General features: G+C 33.4%; 1 protein-coding gene and 1 non-coding gene across 3 annotated transcripts in view; one reads left to right on the forward strand and one right to left on the reverse strand.

Moving 5' to 3' along the window:
* LOC118186581 (BCL2/adenovirus E1B 19 kDa protein-interacting protein 2-like) overlaps positions 1 to 21,669 on the forward strand; it is a 107,475-nt gene that overhangs the window by 72,457 nt on the left and 13,349 nt on the right. For both annotated transcript variants that reach the window (XM_085809035.1, XM_035356690.2), the window contains exons 4-11: positions 2,003 to 2,093; positions 3,865 to 4,095; positions 5,115 to 5,231; positions 6,590 to 6,692; positions 7,720 to 7,851; positions 15,399 to 15,485; positions 15,744 to 15,842; positions 19,289 to 19,343. In XM_085809035.1, coding sequence (XP_085665161.1) covers positions 2,003 to 2,093; positions 3,865 to 4,095; positions 5,115 to 5,231; positions 6,590 to 6,692; positions 7,720 to 7,851; positions 15,399 to 15,485; positions 15,744 to 15,842; positions 19,289 to 19,319 — 891 coding nt within the window. In that variant the 3' untranslated portion in view covers positions 19,320 to 19,343. The remainder of the gene's footprint in view (positions 1 to 2,002; positions 2,094 to 3,864; positions 4,096 to 5,114; positions 5,232 to 6,589; positions 6,693 to 7,719; positions 7,852 to 15,398; positions 15,486 to 15,743; positions 15,843 to 19,288; positions 19,344 to 21,669) is intronic.
* TRNAA-AGC (transfer RNA alanine (anticodon AGC)) lies at positions 5,926 to 5,999 on the reverse strand. Its single transcript has one exon. It is a non-coding gene; the product is annotated as a tRNA-Ala (tRNA).

Below are 21,669 nucleotides of genomic sequence, written 5' to 3' on the forward strand. Positions count from 1 at the left end.
CTGACTCGTATACACGTTACACATGGGAAAAACCACGAAAACGCCCATGCAGCCAGCCCGTTCGAGGGATTCGAACCGCGGACCGAACTACCAGTGTTCAGCATCTTTACCGCTCGGCCGCTGGTGGGCCCTATTACAGCTTGGAAACTAGTGGTATGCTATGAATGCTTTTTAATTCTGTTATCCGTAATTATGCATTGTACTCCACAATGCAGAAACTACACGTATAGTTGCAGTATACGAGTTATGTATCTCTTCTGAGGTCAATATACGTACCTTTTACATGGTGAGTGCAGTATCAAGAGCTTCAGAGTAGAATATGGATTTCAAAAATTAGTTAGGAGATATAATCATTAATATAATACTCATGTATGTATATTTTTAATGCTAAATATGGAAAAAAAATTCTGAGCGTATTATACTTTTGAATTTTACTACAAATCTGATCAGTTGCTGAATTAGTTTATTTCTGTTCCTTTAAAATGGATATGAACTCCAGAATTTAATAACTAACTCTTATCAAACAAACATTAAACAAAAAGAGGTTTGATCCTTAGGTGATCTTAGAAGCTCAGAGAAAAGAAAAAGCGAGACAAAATTCTTATAAAGATCAATAAAAATTTCCGTAAAGCTTCAGTTGCTACGACTCACTAAAATAACTTCTATCATATGAAATGGAAAAAAAAAAATTGTTCATTAAAATCTAGCTTTTATATAATTTTATTATTATTCCTATTTTGCTGTTGAAACTGATTCCAACAATAAAATAAATTTGCTTTAATTAACTCATTTGGGATGTAATTCTTTATAACAAACAGTGCCGGAATTACGAAGTGTGTAGTCCTTATTTTTAGACATTCGGTGTATTTATTAATATAAAATTAATTAATGATTTGGAAGCCCCATGCAAAGCCGGGAACTTCTCGATTACGATTTGTACGACCCTACCCAAATTAATTTTTGCTACAAGTTCGAATTCTAATTAGAAGAAAATTTATTAATTAACCCGATTGCTTACAATCAACTGTCTAATTTTATTTCTTCAGTTTTCTCGAAATTGTAGCAAAGTGAAAATTGTTAATTAGGTAAGGCATGTAGACTGCATATATTTCCCCTTAAGACATAAGCATCTGAAAAGCCTTTACGAAACTCACTGAAGTTTTGACTCGTTTTATAAGACTCAAGGAATAACATGATCTCCTTTTTTAAGGGGGAAAAATAAAGGCCAGTAGCAGATTATTTAAATTTAATGAACAAAAGTTGAAGATTTACGTTTTACGATAAAGAGCTTGCAGTGGAGTGGTTGTTATAATTGATTATGATGAGAAACACTCGACAGTTATCATATTAATAAGGGGGATGATGCCTTCGTGGAAGACTTTTTAATTAATATAGTTCAAACTCGATTCAGACATGGGGAAGAACATAAACATGTCACTATATATTCCTATTGTTTTCAGGTTAACTTTATTCCAAGTATATTTTTTGTTGGTTTACATCAGAGGTTCCCAACAAAGGGAAAATTCTCTTTAGAAAGGAATTTCAAGAGGGAAGTGGTCAGCCTTTTATTTGACTGTTAAGTATTTAATTTCAGTTAAAGAATATATAAAACTAATTTTAAGGAAGTTTTAGTATTTATCAACATTTTTTATACTTTTTTTGTTTAGTTTTTTTGTTTTGTTTTGTTAGTTATGTGCTTTATAGCACATAAAAAATCATCTAAATCTAAATAAATGTGTGCTTACGTATTTTTCGAATTCGGGAAAGGAGGGGGAATGATCTAGAAATAGTGAAAGGGGTGCATGGTGCAAAACAGGTTAAGAACCACCAATTTAAATAGCTTAACTTCCTCAATCAAAAGCGGGCACAAAAATCATATCTCTTTTAGAGACTCTAACGATCTGTGAAAAATTATTTCTGCATGATAATATACCACTTTATTTTTGAAAATGTAAAGTTTTAATAATCATCGCCAGAATTTTTCAAGGAATATATATTTCAGGGTCTTGACACTGAAGACGATGATGAAGAAGAATCAACGACATTCTCCATCATGGGTAAAGGCCACCATCACCCGCATCGCTCCAGGAAGGGTCAGATTATTTTTTTAGATTTAGATGAATTTCAAAACTGAAATATTTTGCAAAAGTTCTAATTTTATTAAGCTGCAAATAAGGCTTTTTACGTGGGCAGAAAAATATGTTTAACGGAAGAGTCCAGTTTTTCTCCCCGAAAAAATTTCAGACTTCTCTATTAACATTATATTTTCTTACTATTCTAAATTTATTATTCACAAATCAAATTAGTAACTCGTGTAGTTCTGACGCAATTACTCCACTTTAAGCAAATTTATATTTTATTTCGATCATAAATTAAATGTGTCAGTGATTTTTTAAAAAATAAAGCTGCTAAACTATCAGTAACTCTAATTTTTTGATTCATTCCAGTATTTTTAGTACATGTTCCTCTTATGGCAAAACCATACGGAAATAGTTATTTCTAGATTTTAAGAAAGCACGTTAATCTTGTGTTTCACGCAATCTCATTGCTAATTTATCTCATTAATTAGTCATAGGTTCCTGTTATTTTTAGGTCCGCGTTTTTCAAAGGGCATAAAGGTGAGTATCCTAAAGCAACAACTAAAACGAAAAAAAATTCTTCATATCGAACCTTGAGTTCAGGGCTTACAAGATCTAATATCATTATAATTTTTTTATTTATCTTAAGTTTGAAGTAAAGTACTTTCTCAGGTGTAAACTGGCCTTTCTCAGGATCCAGATCTCTAACGTAACTGTCACAAGCATTCTTATTCTTTGGAAGAAAATAAAAAGCCATAAGTAATGCTTGCAATTTCTCTGTTATCAAAGCATTCAAATATGAATACTGGATTCGCGCAGTGTAGAAAGTGATCTTGGATACACACTGTAGTGTAGTAAGTGATCTTGGATAGGAAAAGATCTTGGATATTACAACCAACGTAGTAAAAATTTGATCTTGTCAATCGCATGTATCGCATGTGTCAGAGCCTTAGAGGGATGAATATATAAGGAGTGCTTCCATCCACGGAATAAAGGATTATTGCTAAGTTTTTAGTAGGGAAAAGCATTTCAAACTTTCAAATTTTGACCAGACTTGGCAGACAATTTGAAAAGCAATGTCTGTCCTATATGGGCAGGTAGCAAATGCTGTCACATGCCAAGTATAGTCCACATGTTTCCCGATGTCCTCATAAGTGTTCTAGAGCGCATACGCACCCTAATACACACCTTTTTTTAAGAGAGAAAAATCAGCTTTTAGAAGACCGAGAAAATGCATTGTAGCATTAGGGGGTTGCTTCAAATGAAAAAATATGAACATGCTTTGCAAATAGGCACTCATTCCATTTTTGCAGTCATTATGTACTTCTGAGTCATACGTGAATGATTTGCATAAGCTCACACTTGAATTCACATCTGTCCTGAAATAAAATGTACTATACAATATGTAACAATATTAAATGCTTGTTTTTGCCATTCAGTCCTCCCAGTCTCATAAAATAATTAATAGCTTTTATCAATACGAATATTTTAATTTAAAATTTCTGCGACTGGTATTTATGTAAGTTTAGCCATATTAAAAAGAAAATTATATTTTCAGGGCATAGAAAGTCAATAATAATAGGTAAAATAGGTAATAAAATAACCTGTCTTATCGATGTTTCTGCTGCGCATCCAATCCAGGCTTATTTTGGAATTAGCTGACCCCCCATTCATGTGTTATTCCCCCCTTGCTGATGTGCATCTAATTGAAATGAAGCTTAAAGTAACTAGCGTTGAAAAATATCCATGTCTGTTCTCGATACTTCCTAACAGAACAATTTTTTAGAACGACCCAAAACTCTGAATACGTCGAATGCCCGGAACTCAGATTCCAGAAGGAAAATTACTGTTAATCCGGATGTTCTGACCTCTGATGTGTTAAAAGACGTGGATGATGATGATCAAAAGAGTATGGATTCTCTCAGTAATAAAAGTGATGTGCTTTCACCACTGGATGATCTAGCTACGCCGGACGACATTGATACTCCAGATGATCTTGACGACGACCTGTTCGATAGTAAGTTCCCTATTAATTTTTTCCCTTATAATTCCTTATAGTAAAATCTCAATCTTTATTCGCTGTCTAAGTAAGGAATCAACTTATCTGGAAATCTTAATATTCATGATTTTAGAAATTTTAAGTTTTTTTAAATTTCTATACCCCAAGAAGTCAGAGAAACCTCACGTTTTTTGTTTAAAAGTTTAAGACGCGTATACTTCAAATACAGGTTATTCCAAAATACTGCTTACACTCTTTGAACTTTAACAAGAGAAATATTTAGAACAATAAGTATTCACTTTTATTGATGTCACATAAAGTTTTAAATATCCAAACTGACAGCGGTGGCAGAAGTACATCGTCTGTATTGCTACAGAACAGGAACAGCGGATATGATTTCAACGGAAGAAAAAGCACAGGTAGTCTCAATTGCATGTCTCATGTCATCGCATGTCTGTGGTTTAGAAGCGCGCGTACTAACAGTCTATAAAACGTCCTCAAATTTCATCCTTTTGTTGTTGCCATATCAGCCTTTCTTCAGATCATATACAGATCCTTCCTGCTCAAATCTGTCTCATAACCTGGTAACTGTGATACGTGATTGTAGAGAAGTATACAATTCTTTGCTTAATAATCATCTTTATGCTTGACCCATTCTCAGATTTCAAATATTTTTTTTTAATTCGTTTAGATTGCTTGAAGGAGAACATGATTACCTCTGATATAAGCGTACACTGATCATACTGACTGGAAAATATCTTGGCTCGGCTTTGCCTGCAACCTGGCGGGCAGTGATGGAATGCAAAATAATACAATGCTTACATGTGCTTATATACGTACATTCGATGCAGACATTGCACCTTCTACTACAAACCGTCCAATCAGATTATCTTTAATAGTTTTTCTGTTATTAACTTCCAAAAACTGTAAATAATATTTTTGCGGCACATGATTTCTATTTATTTTTGTACGGATGCTTTTCTTAGATTTTTTTTTTAGAATGCATTTATGTTACCGTCCATATTAAAAATTTTCAGCAACAGAAGAAATTCGTATGGATGGTAACAACTGGAAATCCTGCATTGTTGGAGGGGAAGAAAGAAAAATTGACATGAAAGTCATAGAACCATATAAGAAGGTACTGTCGCATGGAGGTAAGCCTTACGTCTTGATGTAATTAAACTCAATAATGAACATTTTATAAACGTAATGACAGTTTATACAAAATGTGTTTCCTATAATAATCAATGAATATAGCATCAATACAGAGTTGAATTAGCAAGCCGGGTATACAAGTCGCCCTATGTCGCGCTGGGCTAGACTTAATGGAGTGACATATATGTCAAAAAATTCATTCTTATATGGCATAAGTATCTTAGTGAAAGGTGCCGAAACACTTTCTGCCCGGAACAGGAAAATATCTTGGCTCGGCTTTGCATCAATAACATTAGCTGCATTTATTTATTCTACAAGACCATATTTGAACAAATAGCAAAGTAGAAAACAGCATTAAAATACTTTTATTGAATGTAAAGTAAAATTATTTAGCCATAGAAATAGGAATTTCTTGCTTGGAGAGTTCATTGTGTTTTGCAATTCCAAGAACAAAACATTCCGAACTCACACTTTTATGAAAGAAAATATGGTGCAGTTAGTAAAGTTATGTTTTACTTATGAAATATGTATTAGAAAATTAACGAGACACACCTTCTTTGTAGTATATCTTATATTTTAGATATGTTTTATAAATTTCATTTTATTAGCTATAAATCTGCAGCATTTTAAGGGCATTTAAAAACTTTTAGAGTCATTCAGTTTATCGATGCAGGGTAAGTGAAAAATGTGCAGTGCCCTCGCCGGGATTCGAACACCGGACCTTCTGACTGCTAGTCAGACATGCTACCCAGTTACACCACGAAGGTATGCGGAAAAAAGGGTGAACACGCCTTATAGACTATTCAAATATCATATGATGGATGTGCTATAGCAATGAAGACAGTTGTCTTTGTTTGTTCATAATAATAATTTATAGAAACACATAGCTTACCATTCAGAATGGAACATTATGAAAAACAAAAGACGTTTATAGCCACGTTTCATGGACGAACAATTTAAGATACAAGAGTTAATTGATTAAAATTAGAGCTAATTCGACTAATGGAACAGGAAGTAATCAGTATTTTGTGTAGTCATAGCGGCTAGTAATAATTCATGAGACAACACAGGTCATTTTTGAATTATCCGTGTATCAGTTAGAATGAATAATACCGGGGGTCCTGCGACAAGCTGACCACTTGTCCAGGGCATATGCTGATGCACTCCGGGGCCCAAAGGTCAAGAATGCAGAAAAAGAGCACTGCAGGCCGTCGCTCACTAGGGCCACTGAGTTTTTTTTTTTTTTTTTTTAATATACTTTTATGCCATATCGTATATACGAATGTTTAAAGCATAAATGAATTTTTAATTGCATTTATTTTCCCCTTCTGTTATATATTTCTGTCCACTATTACAGGTTACATCGGATCTTCTAATCTTGCTATCATTGTATTCAGTGCATGTTACCTACCAGACCGCAGCAGACTTGACTATGATTACGTCATGGACAATCTATTTTTGTAAGTATGTAATATCGTGAGGCCCCAACTTGTCAGCAACTGTGGTAGTGACTGCTACTAAATGGGAATTTACACAGAAACGTAAGAAGGATTTAAAGCCCTTTTTATTCAACTTTTAAAATAACAGCTGCGTCCACTTGACGCTCACAAACTACGCCGACCCGGAGGTTTAACTGAAACAGAATGTAGAACTGAAAAATAATGACTGGATGAATAAATAGCGAGATCACTATCCACGAGGCTCTGAGATCTTAAACTAACCTAACCGCGTTCTAACATTACCGCTGAAATTCAGCGAGCTTACTGATTAAGCAGTTGAAAGATCCAGCAAAATCTGCCGAGATAGGCACACAGGCCGACACGCGCGGTTCTTAAATTCTACCGAGCGACATTCACGTTCGCGATTCAAGAAGCACACCTACAATCTCGTTTCCCTTCTATTTTAAACTCAACTTACTTCTGCTAAAATTTGAATATACTGCGCGCTCTACTACAATTTACATACTCTAGCATTGGCAATTCTAGGGGAAAGTAAAGGCTAGACAAGAAAGATAACTTAAAATAAATGTTAGTTAAAATAAATATAAACCCTACAAGTCATTCTTTGGTGTCCGCCCCGAGCACGTACTTTAAACCTTTAGCATATTATAATTATAGCCTTCTTTATTCACAAGATAAACTCAGTTAGGTGCATTTAAACTAATTTTTAAAAATTTGGAATTCCTTATTTTCCTAGAAATATCAATCAGTAATTAAACAAAAAGCATGAAAAGTGAAATGATATTGAATCACTGAAGGTCACTTGTTGAAAAGGGGCATTAAATGCATCTACGTTCGCCATATATATTTTTCATTTTTGCTATAAAACAACATGCGAATTCAGTTTTAAGCATTCTGTACATCTACTTCTCCCCATAAACCAATGAAAAAAAATTTAGGATAATGGAATTTTTAAATTTTTTAAAATGGGCAGTTTGAACTTCAGTCACTCTTACTTCAGAAATTTATTTATTTATTTTGATTTCAGATATGTCTTGACAACGCTGGCTCAGCTAGTAGCAGAAGATTATGTTTTAGTTTACTTGCACGGGGCAACTTCAAGAAGCTGTATGCCTGCTTTTGGTTGGCTAAAGAGATGCTATCAAATGATAGACAGAAGGTAAGATCAATACTTGATAAAACTTGCTACTTGCGACTTGGAAAGAAGGCAAAATTAGAAAGGAAAAAAAAAAAAAAAAAAAAAAAAATACAACAAAGATGTTAATAATAATAATAATAATAATAATAATAATAATAATAATAATAATATGCATATATACAGTGTGATTCTATGATCATGATGGGACAAACTTGGAGGGGTGGTTGAGCATACTACAACATGTATTTTTTGTATAGGAATATAGGGTCTAAAGTGAGATGCTAAGGCACGAACGCAAAAAAATGAGTTTATTTACAAAATCAACGCAAAGCGCTTCTTTGCAGCAATACAGTATTCACAAGAAATGTTCAAAATTGCAACATAATAATAATACATGCTTCATAGCGTCGTAGAAGAGTTCGTCGAATACTTTGAAAAATGTTAAGTATTTCGCGTACGCTTGTTGCCGCAATAGATATTCGTGTAATCAGGTACTCCAGCGAGTCAACGGGAGTCTCGTAAATGATGCCCTTAATATGCCCCATAAAAAGAAATCCACGCTGGATAAATCTGGCGAACGGGGGGGGGCATCGGACTGGTCCACCACGCCCAGTCCATCGCCCCGCAAAATTAGCATCCAAGTAATTCTTCCGATGATGCAATCGGATCGCGGTTTGCCCGGCTCACTACTGCCATCTACGTCCCTCATTGCTCCCCGCCCACTACCGCCCTCATTGCCAGCAAGTTACAGCTGTAGTTCGTATTACTGTTAGTGGTCGTACTTTTGAACATTTCTTGTGAATACTGTATTGCTGCAAAGAAGGGCTTTACGTTGATTTTGTAAATAAACTCATTTTCCCTCTCGTCTCATTTTTTGCGTTCGCGACTTAACATTTTAGACCCTACATTCCTATCCCCAAAATGCATGTTTTAGATGCTCAACCATCCCTCCAAGTTAGTCCCATGATCACAGAATCATCCTGTATATTTCAGAATTACAAAACAATTTTTTAAAACAAAATATGATCTTGCCTAGTATTTCCGCTCATTAAGCTGCTGAAAAATTATCAGTAAAGACATAAAGTAAGAAATTTAGAACTAATTTTTCACAAAGACCAAAAATTGAAATTCATAAATAATAAATTTCAAATAATCCTACAAATGCAAAAAAGAAATTTAAAAATGTTAAAACCAAAAACTCTTCAAACAAGCAATACGAAAAACGAACATAATAGAAAAGGAATTCAATCAACTTCAATGCCACTTAATCAGGAGAAGGAACTGTAACGTCAGAACACCCGTGTTGGGTGAAAGAAAAGACGGGTTGTCTTTTAAATTATTTATTTAAAAAACTTAATAAGAAATTCTTGAATAAATATTAAAATAATTGAATCATTTTAGCCATAATTCATGCAAAGGCCGCTAACGCGGCTAAGACGCTAAAATGCGTCTGCTTTCACTCGTTTACAGCATCAAAAGCTTTTTACACAAAGCTCTCTCCTCGTTTCGTTAAAATCCTGGAAAGAGAATAATTAGTCCCTTATGTCCGGAAACCACACTAGGGGGAGGGCCCGCTGCACCTTTCTTCCAAAGGTCTGCTGTCCATTCTGTCGCTGAGAAAAAGATAGTTCTCATTAAGCACCTGGAAGTTCGACGGTTGCATATGTCTAAACGTCACAGAACACTGAAATCAATCAACATCTCTCTTCTCTTACTTTTATGTATCCGGAATCAGCCGATGAACCATTTCAATGTATTTTAATTATAATAGTTCACCTTCAAACAACTAGCACATAATCCAAAGCATTTAAAATATAAGTGAAATTATAAAATTTCAGTGAAAAGACTTAATTAAAACTCACGAGATGTAATTACAAACTCCGAGCACTTTCATTTAAAACACAATCGAAACTATGAATAAGATTGTCATATACATGTATACATCAGTGGCGTTCTGTATTTTTTAATCCAGCGTGACTAGATATGAAGAAAAATTATAATTCTCTCTAAAGGACGACCTCGGTCGTCTAAAGGAGGTGAAATTCAGTCTTAGTGTTTGTTTATATTATCAAAAGTACTGATCACTTTCAGACGTGGCAATCTTAGGGAGGTGGTCGTCATAACACAATTTATTGCATTTTGAAATTTTGAATATGAAAACTAATTATATAATTTTAAGACTAATACGTACAATAAAGATTAATGTAATCTAGTAAATTTATGAAAACTGGATAAAGTCAAAGTAATCATACTGTAGGATTCTCTACTGTGTAATTCTAAGTTACAGTTAAAAGTGAAGAATCTTAAGAACTAGTAAGCGAATAATCGCTTGAGTTCGCGGGACAGGAAACAGCAAGATAGAAGGGTAAAATAACCCGTTATTATTCCAAACAAGATTTAACAGAACATCAAGATTCCAATCAAGATTTAACAGAACATCAAGATTCCAATCAAGATTTAACAGAACGGAGTTGTACAATAAAGCCGACACTCGGACTTCAACTTAAGAGACTAAGAATTATACTAAACTAATCTTAACTAAAGAGACATAGCCGAAGCTATCAAAATTCTAACAGAGTTGGCCCTTTAACGCTAATTGACTGCGAAGCTATCAAGGGCCTAACGGCCGAGAATAATAATAGCTTACGAGAGAGTAGCCTAAAAAGGCGGACGCGTGCAGCCAGAATATCTGGTATATCTCTCTCTAAGACAGCAGAACTTTGCGGTTATACACCACTCTTCTTCATTAGCATTCAGACGTGATTCTAAAATTACGTTCTGGCCGGAAGTGGTATGTTGAAATTAAGAAACGATAGGAAAGGAAGTTTAACTCAAAATTTATCTGTTAATAAAATTAACATAATCCATACAATACTATAATAAATAAATATTTTTTTTAATCTGAGGGATGACATAAAAATAGTTAATAATTAGTAAAAAATGTATTTAAAAAATAGCATAAGGCCCACAAAACAGATTACTTCTTAGTTTGCAGGGTGGGGCAAATATGGCCCCCACTTTTATTTGCCCCACCCTATATAATATTGTTATAGATTTTGTATTTAGTTGGCTATTTTTAGTAGAATTGTAATTAAAATTGTTTTATTTCCCAGTGCAATGACTCGCATGACGAATTTTAAGAGAAAGCTACGCCAGAAAAGTAAAAATGCAGGAGCACGTTCATTTAACGTTTAATAAAAGTTTATTTCCATAACTGGTATTTAATTTGAATAAATGTAGACTACAATGTTAGCTGTAACCGTAATTCTAAGCTTTTTGTTTCCAGAAATTGCTAGAATTCTCTCGTGCGGACGATTTAAAAAGCTATAAAAGCCAGAGATAGAAGATCTCCGATTAGTTGTTGTTTAGATAACTGCTTGTTGATTGTAGCGAATTCGCGGTGAGATCGAATTAGCTTTCTCTGTGCTCTGGATTGCGTTCTATTTAATGTTTTGTAGAGACATTAGGATTTTTTGGAACAAGACAAATGAAAAATGAGCAATGCCCTCACAGGGACTCGAACCACGGACTACTCGAATACGCGTCGAACGCGCTGACCACTATACCACAAAGGCAAGTTAAGAAGGCAGGAGAAATACTTTATATAACCCCCGTTTTAAAGGGCGACTGGGGTTTTAGGGAGCCCAATCGCCAAATCCCGATGGTGAAGTATCATCATTCACCCCTTTTTAGTTCGGGCGCCACTGTAGAGACATTAGGATTTTTTCCAAGAAGAGAAATGAAAAATGAACAATTCCTGCGCCCGGACTCGAACCACGGACATCTCTAATACGCGTCGAGCGTGCTGACCACTACACCACGAAGGCATGCTAAGAAGGCGGGAGAAATACCTTATAGTTTTAGTAGTTTAAAATATAGCTACTGATTATATTGCGTGATACTGTGATTTTGTACGAATATCTTTGAGGGAAAATCTAGCGTTTTTGTTATATTACTTGCGATAAGAATAAATTTTGTTAATTTTTTATCGGACTTGAGCATTCAGTCTATTACGAACCCGTACGCACGCAACAATATTCTACTTTGAAATGACAGGTATGATGTATCCTGCTTGTACAAAGGAGAATGTGTAGATCTACATTTTATCATTATTTTTTGTACGTTTTAAAAATATATATTACCCACAAAAATACGACAGACAAGCGATCGACATCATAAGGTTTGTGTCACTGAGAGTTGATAAGCGTATTTTCATAAAAGGGCTTTGGAAGTTGCTGACGCATGCTCTGTAACGCCGTAACGCCGAACATTATGCACAGATTTTGTAAGCGCGGCTTTAATTAAAGTTAACTAGTAGTTTAAGTTAAGGAGACTTAATTTTTATATTTGTATTATTTTAAGTTAACTCACAAGTGGTGAGAAAATAAAGTTAAGATTTTACATTTTGTATGTCTGTTGCTTCCACAGTCAGTTTAAATTAAAGATGATAATTCGTCGCCACTGTAAAGTAATGTTTGGGGGGGTGAATGGTTGGTAGAGGTACTTAAGTAGTTAGAAGGCCACTTCTCAAATTGTTACAACTTTACAATGGATAAGTATAAAAAAAGGGGGGTATCAACTAGAAAGTTTAGATTTTTTAGAAACACTCTGCTGGTTGTTTGTATCAGATCACCATGTAAGTATAATAGATTATAAACAGTGTTAAATAAATAATCAGAGAGTTAGTTATTTGTTTAACTGAGTAAAACAAAGCACACGAAGACTATCTGTCTTGGTGATAAGTGCCTTTGTGAAGGACTTTTGAGAGAATCTTATTTACTTTAATCATGAAGCCAGCCCATTGACTAGTGATCTTAACTTGCCTGGTCTTAATCAACACAACCACTATCGAGCTATAGTCGGAGAAACCTTCGTAAGTTTTATCTACTATGACGTAAATAGTTTCATTAAAAATGATCTTACAGTTCATATATATTTTTTAACAGTAACTCTTGTATACCTAATGAGATTTCACTGCATCCAAAAACACTGACATTCAATATGAGTTTCAGGATCTAAGGGTATGCAAATCTTTTCGCCTTCAATATACCGCTGCACTGCTGCAAGTGAAAAGGATTCACATGGAACCCAAATAGACGGCAGTCTCTTGTGCGCATTGCAATTCGTTGAAAAAAACACATCTGATAAAGTTATTACGAATGTTTAAATAACTTCAATAATCATAATGTTTAATAATCATAATGCCTTTTTACTCCTTCAAAATTATTATGAGTTTAGAGAGGTTCATATACAGTGGGTAAAAAAGTATTGGCAATTGTCTACAATTGATCACATTAACTAACAAAAGAAATGCGTGACAATTTTAGCTGAACATAACACAAGAAGTAATAAGTACACATATCTAATGAAACTTTCATTTTAATGTGTCTTTTCTACAAATTATACAATACAAAACGTAAATTTGCATGTCAAAAAAGTATTGGCAAAGTCCTAACTGCTATGCAAATTTTATTATGTTGAGGTCACATGTTTAGACTGATAAGAAACCCTGTTAGTATAAAGTCTGCAGTGCATTTTTAAAACGTTATTTTGCTAATACTGCGATAAAATAGCTTCGAAGTCAAAAAAAGAGTTGGACGTTAATGTTAAAAACATGATTATCCAGCTAGAAATGAGGATCTAATTTATCCTGCTATAGGAATACAAATGAACATACGTTTATTTACTGTTAGAAGTGTTGTAAAAAAGTTCAGTAAGACAGGATCGATTATAAGATTAGAAGTGGACGGCCTCGAATATTTTCTGCGAGGGAAAAACGTGGCATTATCAAAGAGGTTAGGAGAAACCCTAAAATAAGTGTACCCTAGTTAGCCAAAGATGTTGCTAATATTTCGCATAAAACTTTTAGTGTACACACTATGCGGAATGTTTTAAATGAAATAAATTATTATGGAAGACTAGCTAGAAAGAAACCTTTCATTTCAGAAATAAACAGGAGAAAGATATTTGATTTTTCAAAATTTCATGTTAATTTGTCAGACGAGTTTTAGAACACAGTTATTTTCTCCGACGAATCGAAGTTTAACATTGTCAGGAGTGATGGACGTCAATATGTGTGGAGAAAGCCAAGCTCCTAAATCGAAAAAAACCATTTAACACCGACTGTGAAATATGGCGGGGAGAGCGTCGTAGTTTGGCGCTGTGTGGCAGCAAACTTAGATTGTAATCTGTGCTTTATTGATGGTATTATGACAGCACGTACGTACATTGACATATTGCGCCATAACTTGAAATTCCGTGCCTCAAATCTTGGCTTAGAAACATCATTCGTGTTTCTACAAGACAATGACCCTAAGCATACAGTGAACCTCACCTGGGAGTAGTTATTTTATAACGTTCTTTGCCAGTTAAAGACACCGCCTCAATCACTTGACATTAATCCAACTGAAAATTTGAAAATTTATTCAACCTAGAAGTCAGGAAACATAAAATTTCGTGTAAAGATGAACCTTAGCGTATAGTTCTGCAAGACTGGCACAAAATTCCCAATAGTACTGTAGAGACATTAGGAATTTTGAAAGCAAGAGATAAAAAATGAGCAATGCCCTCTTCGGGACTCGAATCACGGACCTCTCGAAGTCGCGTCGAGCGTGCTGACCACTACACTACGAAGGCATGCTAAGAACGCGAGAGAAATACCTTATAGTACAACCAAGACTTTTCCAATATTACAATGGTTTTCTCTATGAGAAATAGATTAAAATAAAAAGCTGTCATAAATGCAAAAGGTATGAATACAAAGTATTAAATTTTGTTCCCACATTTTTGCTGTATGAGCTTGCCAATACTTTTTTTGACATGCAAATTTACGCTTCTGTTGTATATATTGTGTAAAAAGCATATTAAAATGAAAATTCCATTAGATTTGTATGTTTATTACCTCCTACTTTCTTTATGTCCAGCTAAAATTGTGAAGCATTTCCTTTGTTAGCTAATATGATCAATTATAGGCAATTGCCAATACTTTTTTTATCCACTGTATGATCACAAAAGGAAGCAATCATTACATGTACTGTCATTCATATTTATACAAAATTAGTCAAACTCATTAATGTTTTCTAAACGCTGATTCTTTTCGAAAGTAGGTTTGGTTTCTGTGATTATGTTAAAGCATCAAGGGCTATCTGCGTACGAGGAGGAATGCCTTTGTGGAGAACTTTCTAAGGGAAACTGGCTCGTATACACGTTACACATGACGAAAACCACGAAAACGCCCATGCAGCCACCCCTTCGCGTGATTCAAACCTCGGACCGAACTACTGGTGTTCAGCGACTTTATTTCTCGGCCACTAGTGGGCTCCTTCGGAAATAGGAACACCACATCTGTATTCTTTACTTCCTCACTGTTCTGGAAAGGCATTCAGCTAGTTTTAAGTAAAAATCTAGGCTTCTGAAACACTGGTTTTTAACAATATAATGAAATTAAAAATTCCGTCTAGAATTCAAGTATACATGTTACTTAATGTGAGCATAATTATGAGCCTTGTTTGTTTCTATTCTAAAATGAAAATACAAATTTTTGTATTAATGCTAGGTTTATTTTTTAGACTAAGAAAGAATTTGAAAGGACTTTATCTTGTCCATCCCACCTTCTGGTTAAAAACCATTGTTATAATGACAAAGCCATTCATAAGGTAGGTTAATATACATAATTATCATGCACTTCTTATTTTTTAATATGTATTTAAATTTTGATTTTTCGAGAGCTGAAATTTTAAAGTGATTTGATAGGACAAAATAACCTTGATACTGTTATTCACGCAAGAAGCTTAATGATTTAAAATTAAATTATTTTCGAAACACACTCGAAAGACCTTTATACGTTTAATACCTGATAACGTAACACATTTTATGAAATTTCACTTTTTTTTTTTTCTTTTTTTTTTTTCCAGTTCCAAATTCAGCAGAAAATTGCGCTTTGTCAACAACCTACAGGAACTGGAAGAACTCATTCCAATGGATCATGTTTGTATTCCTGACAGAGTTAAAGAGTACGTTTAATAGCTCTCTTCATATTCATTTATGTGCAATACAATGCTTCCTAAATGCTGTTTCTAATTTCTAATAATTTTTTGAATATTTATAAAACTTGTTTCCTAATGTACTTAATGAAACGTTTCTAGTTTTCTATCTTTTGAGATAATTCCGTAGTAGCGACACACACATTTGGTTCAAAATTTATTTTAAATATTTAGCCCATTACTTTAAATTTACTCTTGGTTTTTCTGGTTTCTTATTTCAAGTATTTTATAATGTTTATTTTTTACAGTATTATTTGTTTTAAAGTCATGTCGGAGAAAATTATATCTTGATGTTTAATTAAACTTTTTAAAATTTAGTTTTTACTTTATTGCATTTTTAATTAGCTTTAATTTTTATTTTAATTTGGCTCTTTTTTTTGAATAATTTTAAGAATTTATAATCATCCAGCTTTTAATTCAGAAATGTGACTTCTGAAATTAATTTAAAATTCTTCCGGCGCTCTTTGAAAAAGACCAAAGAATTTTCAATAGTTTGTTATATTATTTTATTGTTTTTTTTTTTTTTTTTTTTTCTTCTGTTTCAGTTTTGATGTATTTATGTTATTTCATTGAGCTCTTTGGTTTCTGTTTCAATTTTTATTTTGATGCATGTACTTCCTGTTAGACTGTTGACATTCATTTTTGATTTAATTATTATCACTTCATTATTTAATTAATTTTGTAGCATACTGTGTAACTTTAATAATTTATAACCTTAATTTGAGGTTTCTTAACTTTTGTTTATGTGTTTATATGCATCTATATTATTTAAAAAAGAATACACAAGTAAATATTACACAAGTGCATATTAAATATTATATTATGTCTATGAACTTACGAATAATATAAATTTAAAAGCACATGTAAATGAATTATAATTTTTCTCTCAGTACGTACAAGTAGCTTCAAAAAGATTATATAATTAAATAACTCTTGTATAGATGGTAGATGGCCATGTTTCCAGTTTAAAAAATGAATCAAACAAAGTAGGGTTTCGTAGTATTATCACATATCACGTGACTTTTTAGAAAAAATATGCGAAATTCAGAGTATCGTACAGAGCATTTGCAAAGAATGTTTTATTTACTAAACCATTCTTCATCATGCATGTGAGAAGTAAACTTCTTACCTCCATGTTCTTTATCCTGAGAAAGATTTTACATAAAAGAAACAAGATTTGTAATGTGCAAATATGAGCCCTTAAAAAATTTCAGAACTAGTTGACTTGAACTATTTTTCACTGGATTAAAAGAATCGAGGAAAAGGAATTAAAAGGATTAAAAGAATCGAGGAAAGGGATAGTGCAAAAGCAAAACCTGAATTTTTGTGTATAGTTTCTAATTTATACGCCACTTCTAATTAGAATCTGAAACCTGTGTTTCTGTGTTAATGTTTTTATGAAATGAAAGGTATGTTTTAAAAATGTGTATTCGTAAATTTAATATGTTCAGCTGTGTTTAAAAATTTGTATATGGTCCCCCACAATTTAATTAATGACTGAAGTTTCGGCCATGTGGAGGTAAATTTGATGACTGATACGTCTATGCAAAATGCTGTTTTTTAAGTAATGAGACAAATTCTATGGGGCTTGTATAAAATATAAAGTTTCGTATATTTTTACTAAAAGGAGTCATGTGAGCAAAACTGTTGCAATCTAAAACTCTGCTTATTTAACTCTTTAAAAAAAAAAAAAAAAAACCGTGGGTTTACGACGAATCTTTGAAGAGATATATAACCGTGCAATGTTTTTTAAGCTCTCTGCACACATTCTGGATGATTTACATGTACTTTTAGACAGAACATAATTCGGATACGAGATACATGCCTATTTCTGATACGACAAAAATTATTGTTGAGTAATAACACAATTCGAAGCAAATCAACATTTCTTTTACAATTGAATTCGTAAAATGTATTTGAAATAAGCGCACAGAGTGTATTTTCTTCTACACTTTCAACAGTTATTTTTTTTTTTTTTTTTTTTTTTTTTCTGCTCTTGAAAAATCTTTCTACAAATTGTTTTGTCAATAAAATTAAAACCGTGGGCCAATTTTGACCTTTTCAATTGCCCCGAGTACAAATTTTATACTCGGGTCAGTTTTGGACTCTGGTGTTTTTCAATCGACCCGAGTACAATTTTGACCTCTTCAACCTCTTCAATTGAGTCGAATATAATTTTTTCCTCCTAAACACACCTTAGCGTAAATATTAATTGATAACGCTGTTTTTAAACACTTGTTTCTTAATAACTATACAACAATAACGTTTTTGCTTCACACCTAGGCTGAAAAATACCTGTGCTCTGCTTCAACATATTAGAAATTAATTAAGAGAATTCTTCATTTCAAAGCATAGTTAATTTTATAGTTTTATCGATAAAATGAAGATATTGTTATTTTTACATGTAGAGAATTCACTAAGTAATAACTAATCCAACAGAAAAATTTACTGAGACAATATACACAAATATATCGATCATACTCTACACAAATATACACAAATATATCGATCATACTCATCATTTATAAATTATGTACATGGTCCAATTAAAATTATGTTCATCTTAGATTTCTCTCACTTTTTCTAATTGCTTTTATACTGCAACCAATAAATATGGAAATGCGTTGTTTTGGCGATAGTAAGTTAGAAAGAGGAGCAAATTGTATTATGAACACAGGCTTGAGGGTATATAACGTGACCTTCGAGAGGGAGAAGGCCATGACACTTAATAACTTTTTACTTTTCTGATCAACTATCATTAGAAATAGATTGAATACTTAGCAAAAAATACATGTTTAGAAATACTAAAAAACTGAGTATAGAATTATGTGTAAATAATGGACTAAGTCGAAGCTATGTAAACTGAGTCATAAGTAAAATTCTCCATAAAAATTCCATTCTTTGCTGATTATAAAGCTTATTCTTGGTTAAACCTTGCCACTACTGGGAAAAAATCCTGCAATATTCTCCGATCCTGCTGCATACTGGAGAGCTAATCTAATGTTTATAAATTGAATTTCATGTTTTCACACTTTGAGAAATAGAGAAAAATTGCACCAGCCTTTAATAAAATACTACTCCACAGCTATATTATTACGTTTCAGACGGGAAAAAGCTGTGCTTAATGTCAGATAAATAACAATTAATATGATTTTGAATTATAAATTAAATCTTGCTTTCTGGGAAATAATATAAATATACATATATATATATATAAGGAAACAGTTAAATAATTTGTACAATACACACATGAATTATATTTAGGATTACATTTTAATTGTTTTAAAATTTAATATAAACCTTGTAAATTTATTACTATAGATTTGTTATATATAAAAACCTAACTCAAGATTTAAGCAGTTTTCTGTTGCTTTATACCCTTCCTTTGCAGGAAATAAATTTTACTTCTTTTTTAGGTTTGATGAAAAGAGGATTACGGTGGCTTAAAGCTTACTTGCATATAATGCCAGGGTAAGTGTAATTAATCGCTAGGTCTAGCTATTCTCACTAGTTATAATTATAATTAATAAACTTTTTGAAATATTTAACATATTTTGCTTTAAGGCATACCGTTGAAATTAATTTTTTAATGCATTCTTGTAAAAAATTTGAGGACTTCAAGAACTGTGTGAGCTCCGGTTGTTATGACAGTTTATTTATAACAACAACAGAAATAATAATTGTACGTTAAATAAATACTTTCAGATTTAGAAATGAAAATCAGCTTTACTCTTAGACATAAAATTAACATTCCTTCTTTGACAAAGTAATCGGTGCGCAGCAAGTTTCCGACAATTAAAAAATATAAAGCTGTGGATTACATCAACGAAGTCAATCAGCCAAAATAAATTTGCCACAATAAGTACCAATCAAATTTAGAAAAGTATGGTTGTGTCATGCGATTTTTCAGATTATTTCTTATAAAAGTTTTGAAAATGAACTTTTCCAGTTGCAATAGTCGCAAATATTCACAGAATCTCAAACGTTTATGTGCAATGCTTTCTTTACGTGACTTTTCTTCGATTTATTTTCCTAATTCACTCCTAATGAATTTTATCTACTGTACAAATCTTATTCTAATAAATTTTATTTAATTGGTTTATCAGTTCTATTATTTTCCTTTCATTTAAATATTATATTTAGCTTTTTGATATTTTATAAGCAGCAGCAAAAATAACTTCAACCTCTCATACAGCCACCAGAAACCGCAACCAAAACAGCATTTTTATGCTCGAAATTTTATCTGCTTATTTCTTCCCATCCCTGCTTATAATTTTAGAACTGATCTCATATAACCGAAAGTTAAACCTTAGTAAATGATGTACACGTAAAATTACGTGATTTTTCGTCTTTGCTTATAACATTTTAAACAAAATGAGTAAACGAAATTTAATAAGACGGAAAAGTCAACAAAAATGTAAAAATCTTCTTCATCTAAAAATATATGTATTAATATTATTGGCTATAGAAGTCAATTTAACAGTCATTTCATTATACTATAGAAGTCATTTTAGCAGTTTCTTGAAACACAAGATCCCTAGCATGTGCGGAGATCTCCTAGGTGTTAAACGTCACTGGGTGACCATCTGAATGGTGCTACGCAGTTAATTTTTATATTTTGAGAAATTGCAGCTTCTGATCTACACTGCCCTCCAAAAGTTAAGGAACAGCATGTCTTTGTGTCTAATTTCAGAATGAAGCAACATAGAAACAAGAAATTTACAGGACATGTTCACTAGACAGTTCTTTAATAATAAATACGACATAGAATGTTTCTAAAATTCAACACAAACATGAATTACAACAAAAAACTGCACTCTTGGAAGAGAAATTCAGTCTTGGAGAAACAGTATATCACAGGTTTTTTTTGAGGAAAAATGGGGGTGGTAACATTACAAAAATGGGTTCTAATAAGAAATGCGTCCACTCCTAGCTGCAATACATTGGCGGCAGTGACGTTCCATGGTGTCAATTAAGTTGTCGGTCAGTGAAATGGAAAGCAACGACCAGACACGACCTTGTTTAAGCTCATCTAACGACCTTGGAGGAGGACAACCTGTCTCTCAAGGCAGTCCCAAAGATGCTCTATCTGATTCAGGTCTGGGGATTGAGCCGGCTATTCCATCCGCTCCATACCTTGATCTCAAGATATTCTTGGGCTATTCCATCCGCTCCATACCTTGACCCTCAAGATATTCTTCCGCAACCTGAGCTCGGTGCGGTCACGCCTTGTCGTCCATCAGAAGAAATCCAGGACCAATAGCAGCGGCATATGGGCAGACATATTGATAAAAAAATGTCAACTCGATATCTCACACTGGTCAAATTTCCTCCATAGAACATGTGCAGGTCACTGGGACCACCAAGAGAGATCCCAGCCCAAACCACAATATGGGATTGTCTGCATCTGTTGCGTTGTTCCGTCCAGATCAGCTGACGACCTGAATCACTCTCCATTGTGAACCTGGACTCGTCTGTGAAAAGAACAGACGCCCATTTTTGACTGGTCGAGGAGACGTGTTCTCTTGCCCAGCATAAACGGGCACCTCTGAGTTCTCGGGTTAAGGGGACACAAACAACTAATCGTCTTGCGTACAGACTTGTATTATGCAGGCGTCTGCGCACTGTAGTTGCCGAAATTCTTGTTCCTGTTGCCATTAAATGGTCTGCCATGAGCTGAGGCACAGTAATGATACTCTTCCTTCCAGCCGAAAGAGCTAAATTACGGTTTCTCACAGGTGTTGTAATTCTAGATCTGCCTGGAACATGTCTTCTATACACAGAATCCTCGGATTCA

This window comes from Stegodyphus dumicola, chromosome X2 (assembly GCF_044657685.1).
Source record: "Stegodyphus dumicola isolate Sdum_Otavi_A_Nest chromosome X2, ASM4465768v1".
NCBI lineage: Eukaryota > Metazoa > Arthropoda > Arachnida > Araneae > Eresidae > Stegodyphus > Stegodyphus dumicola.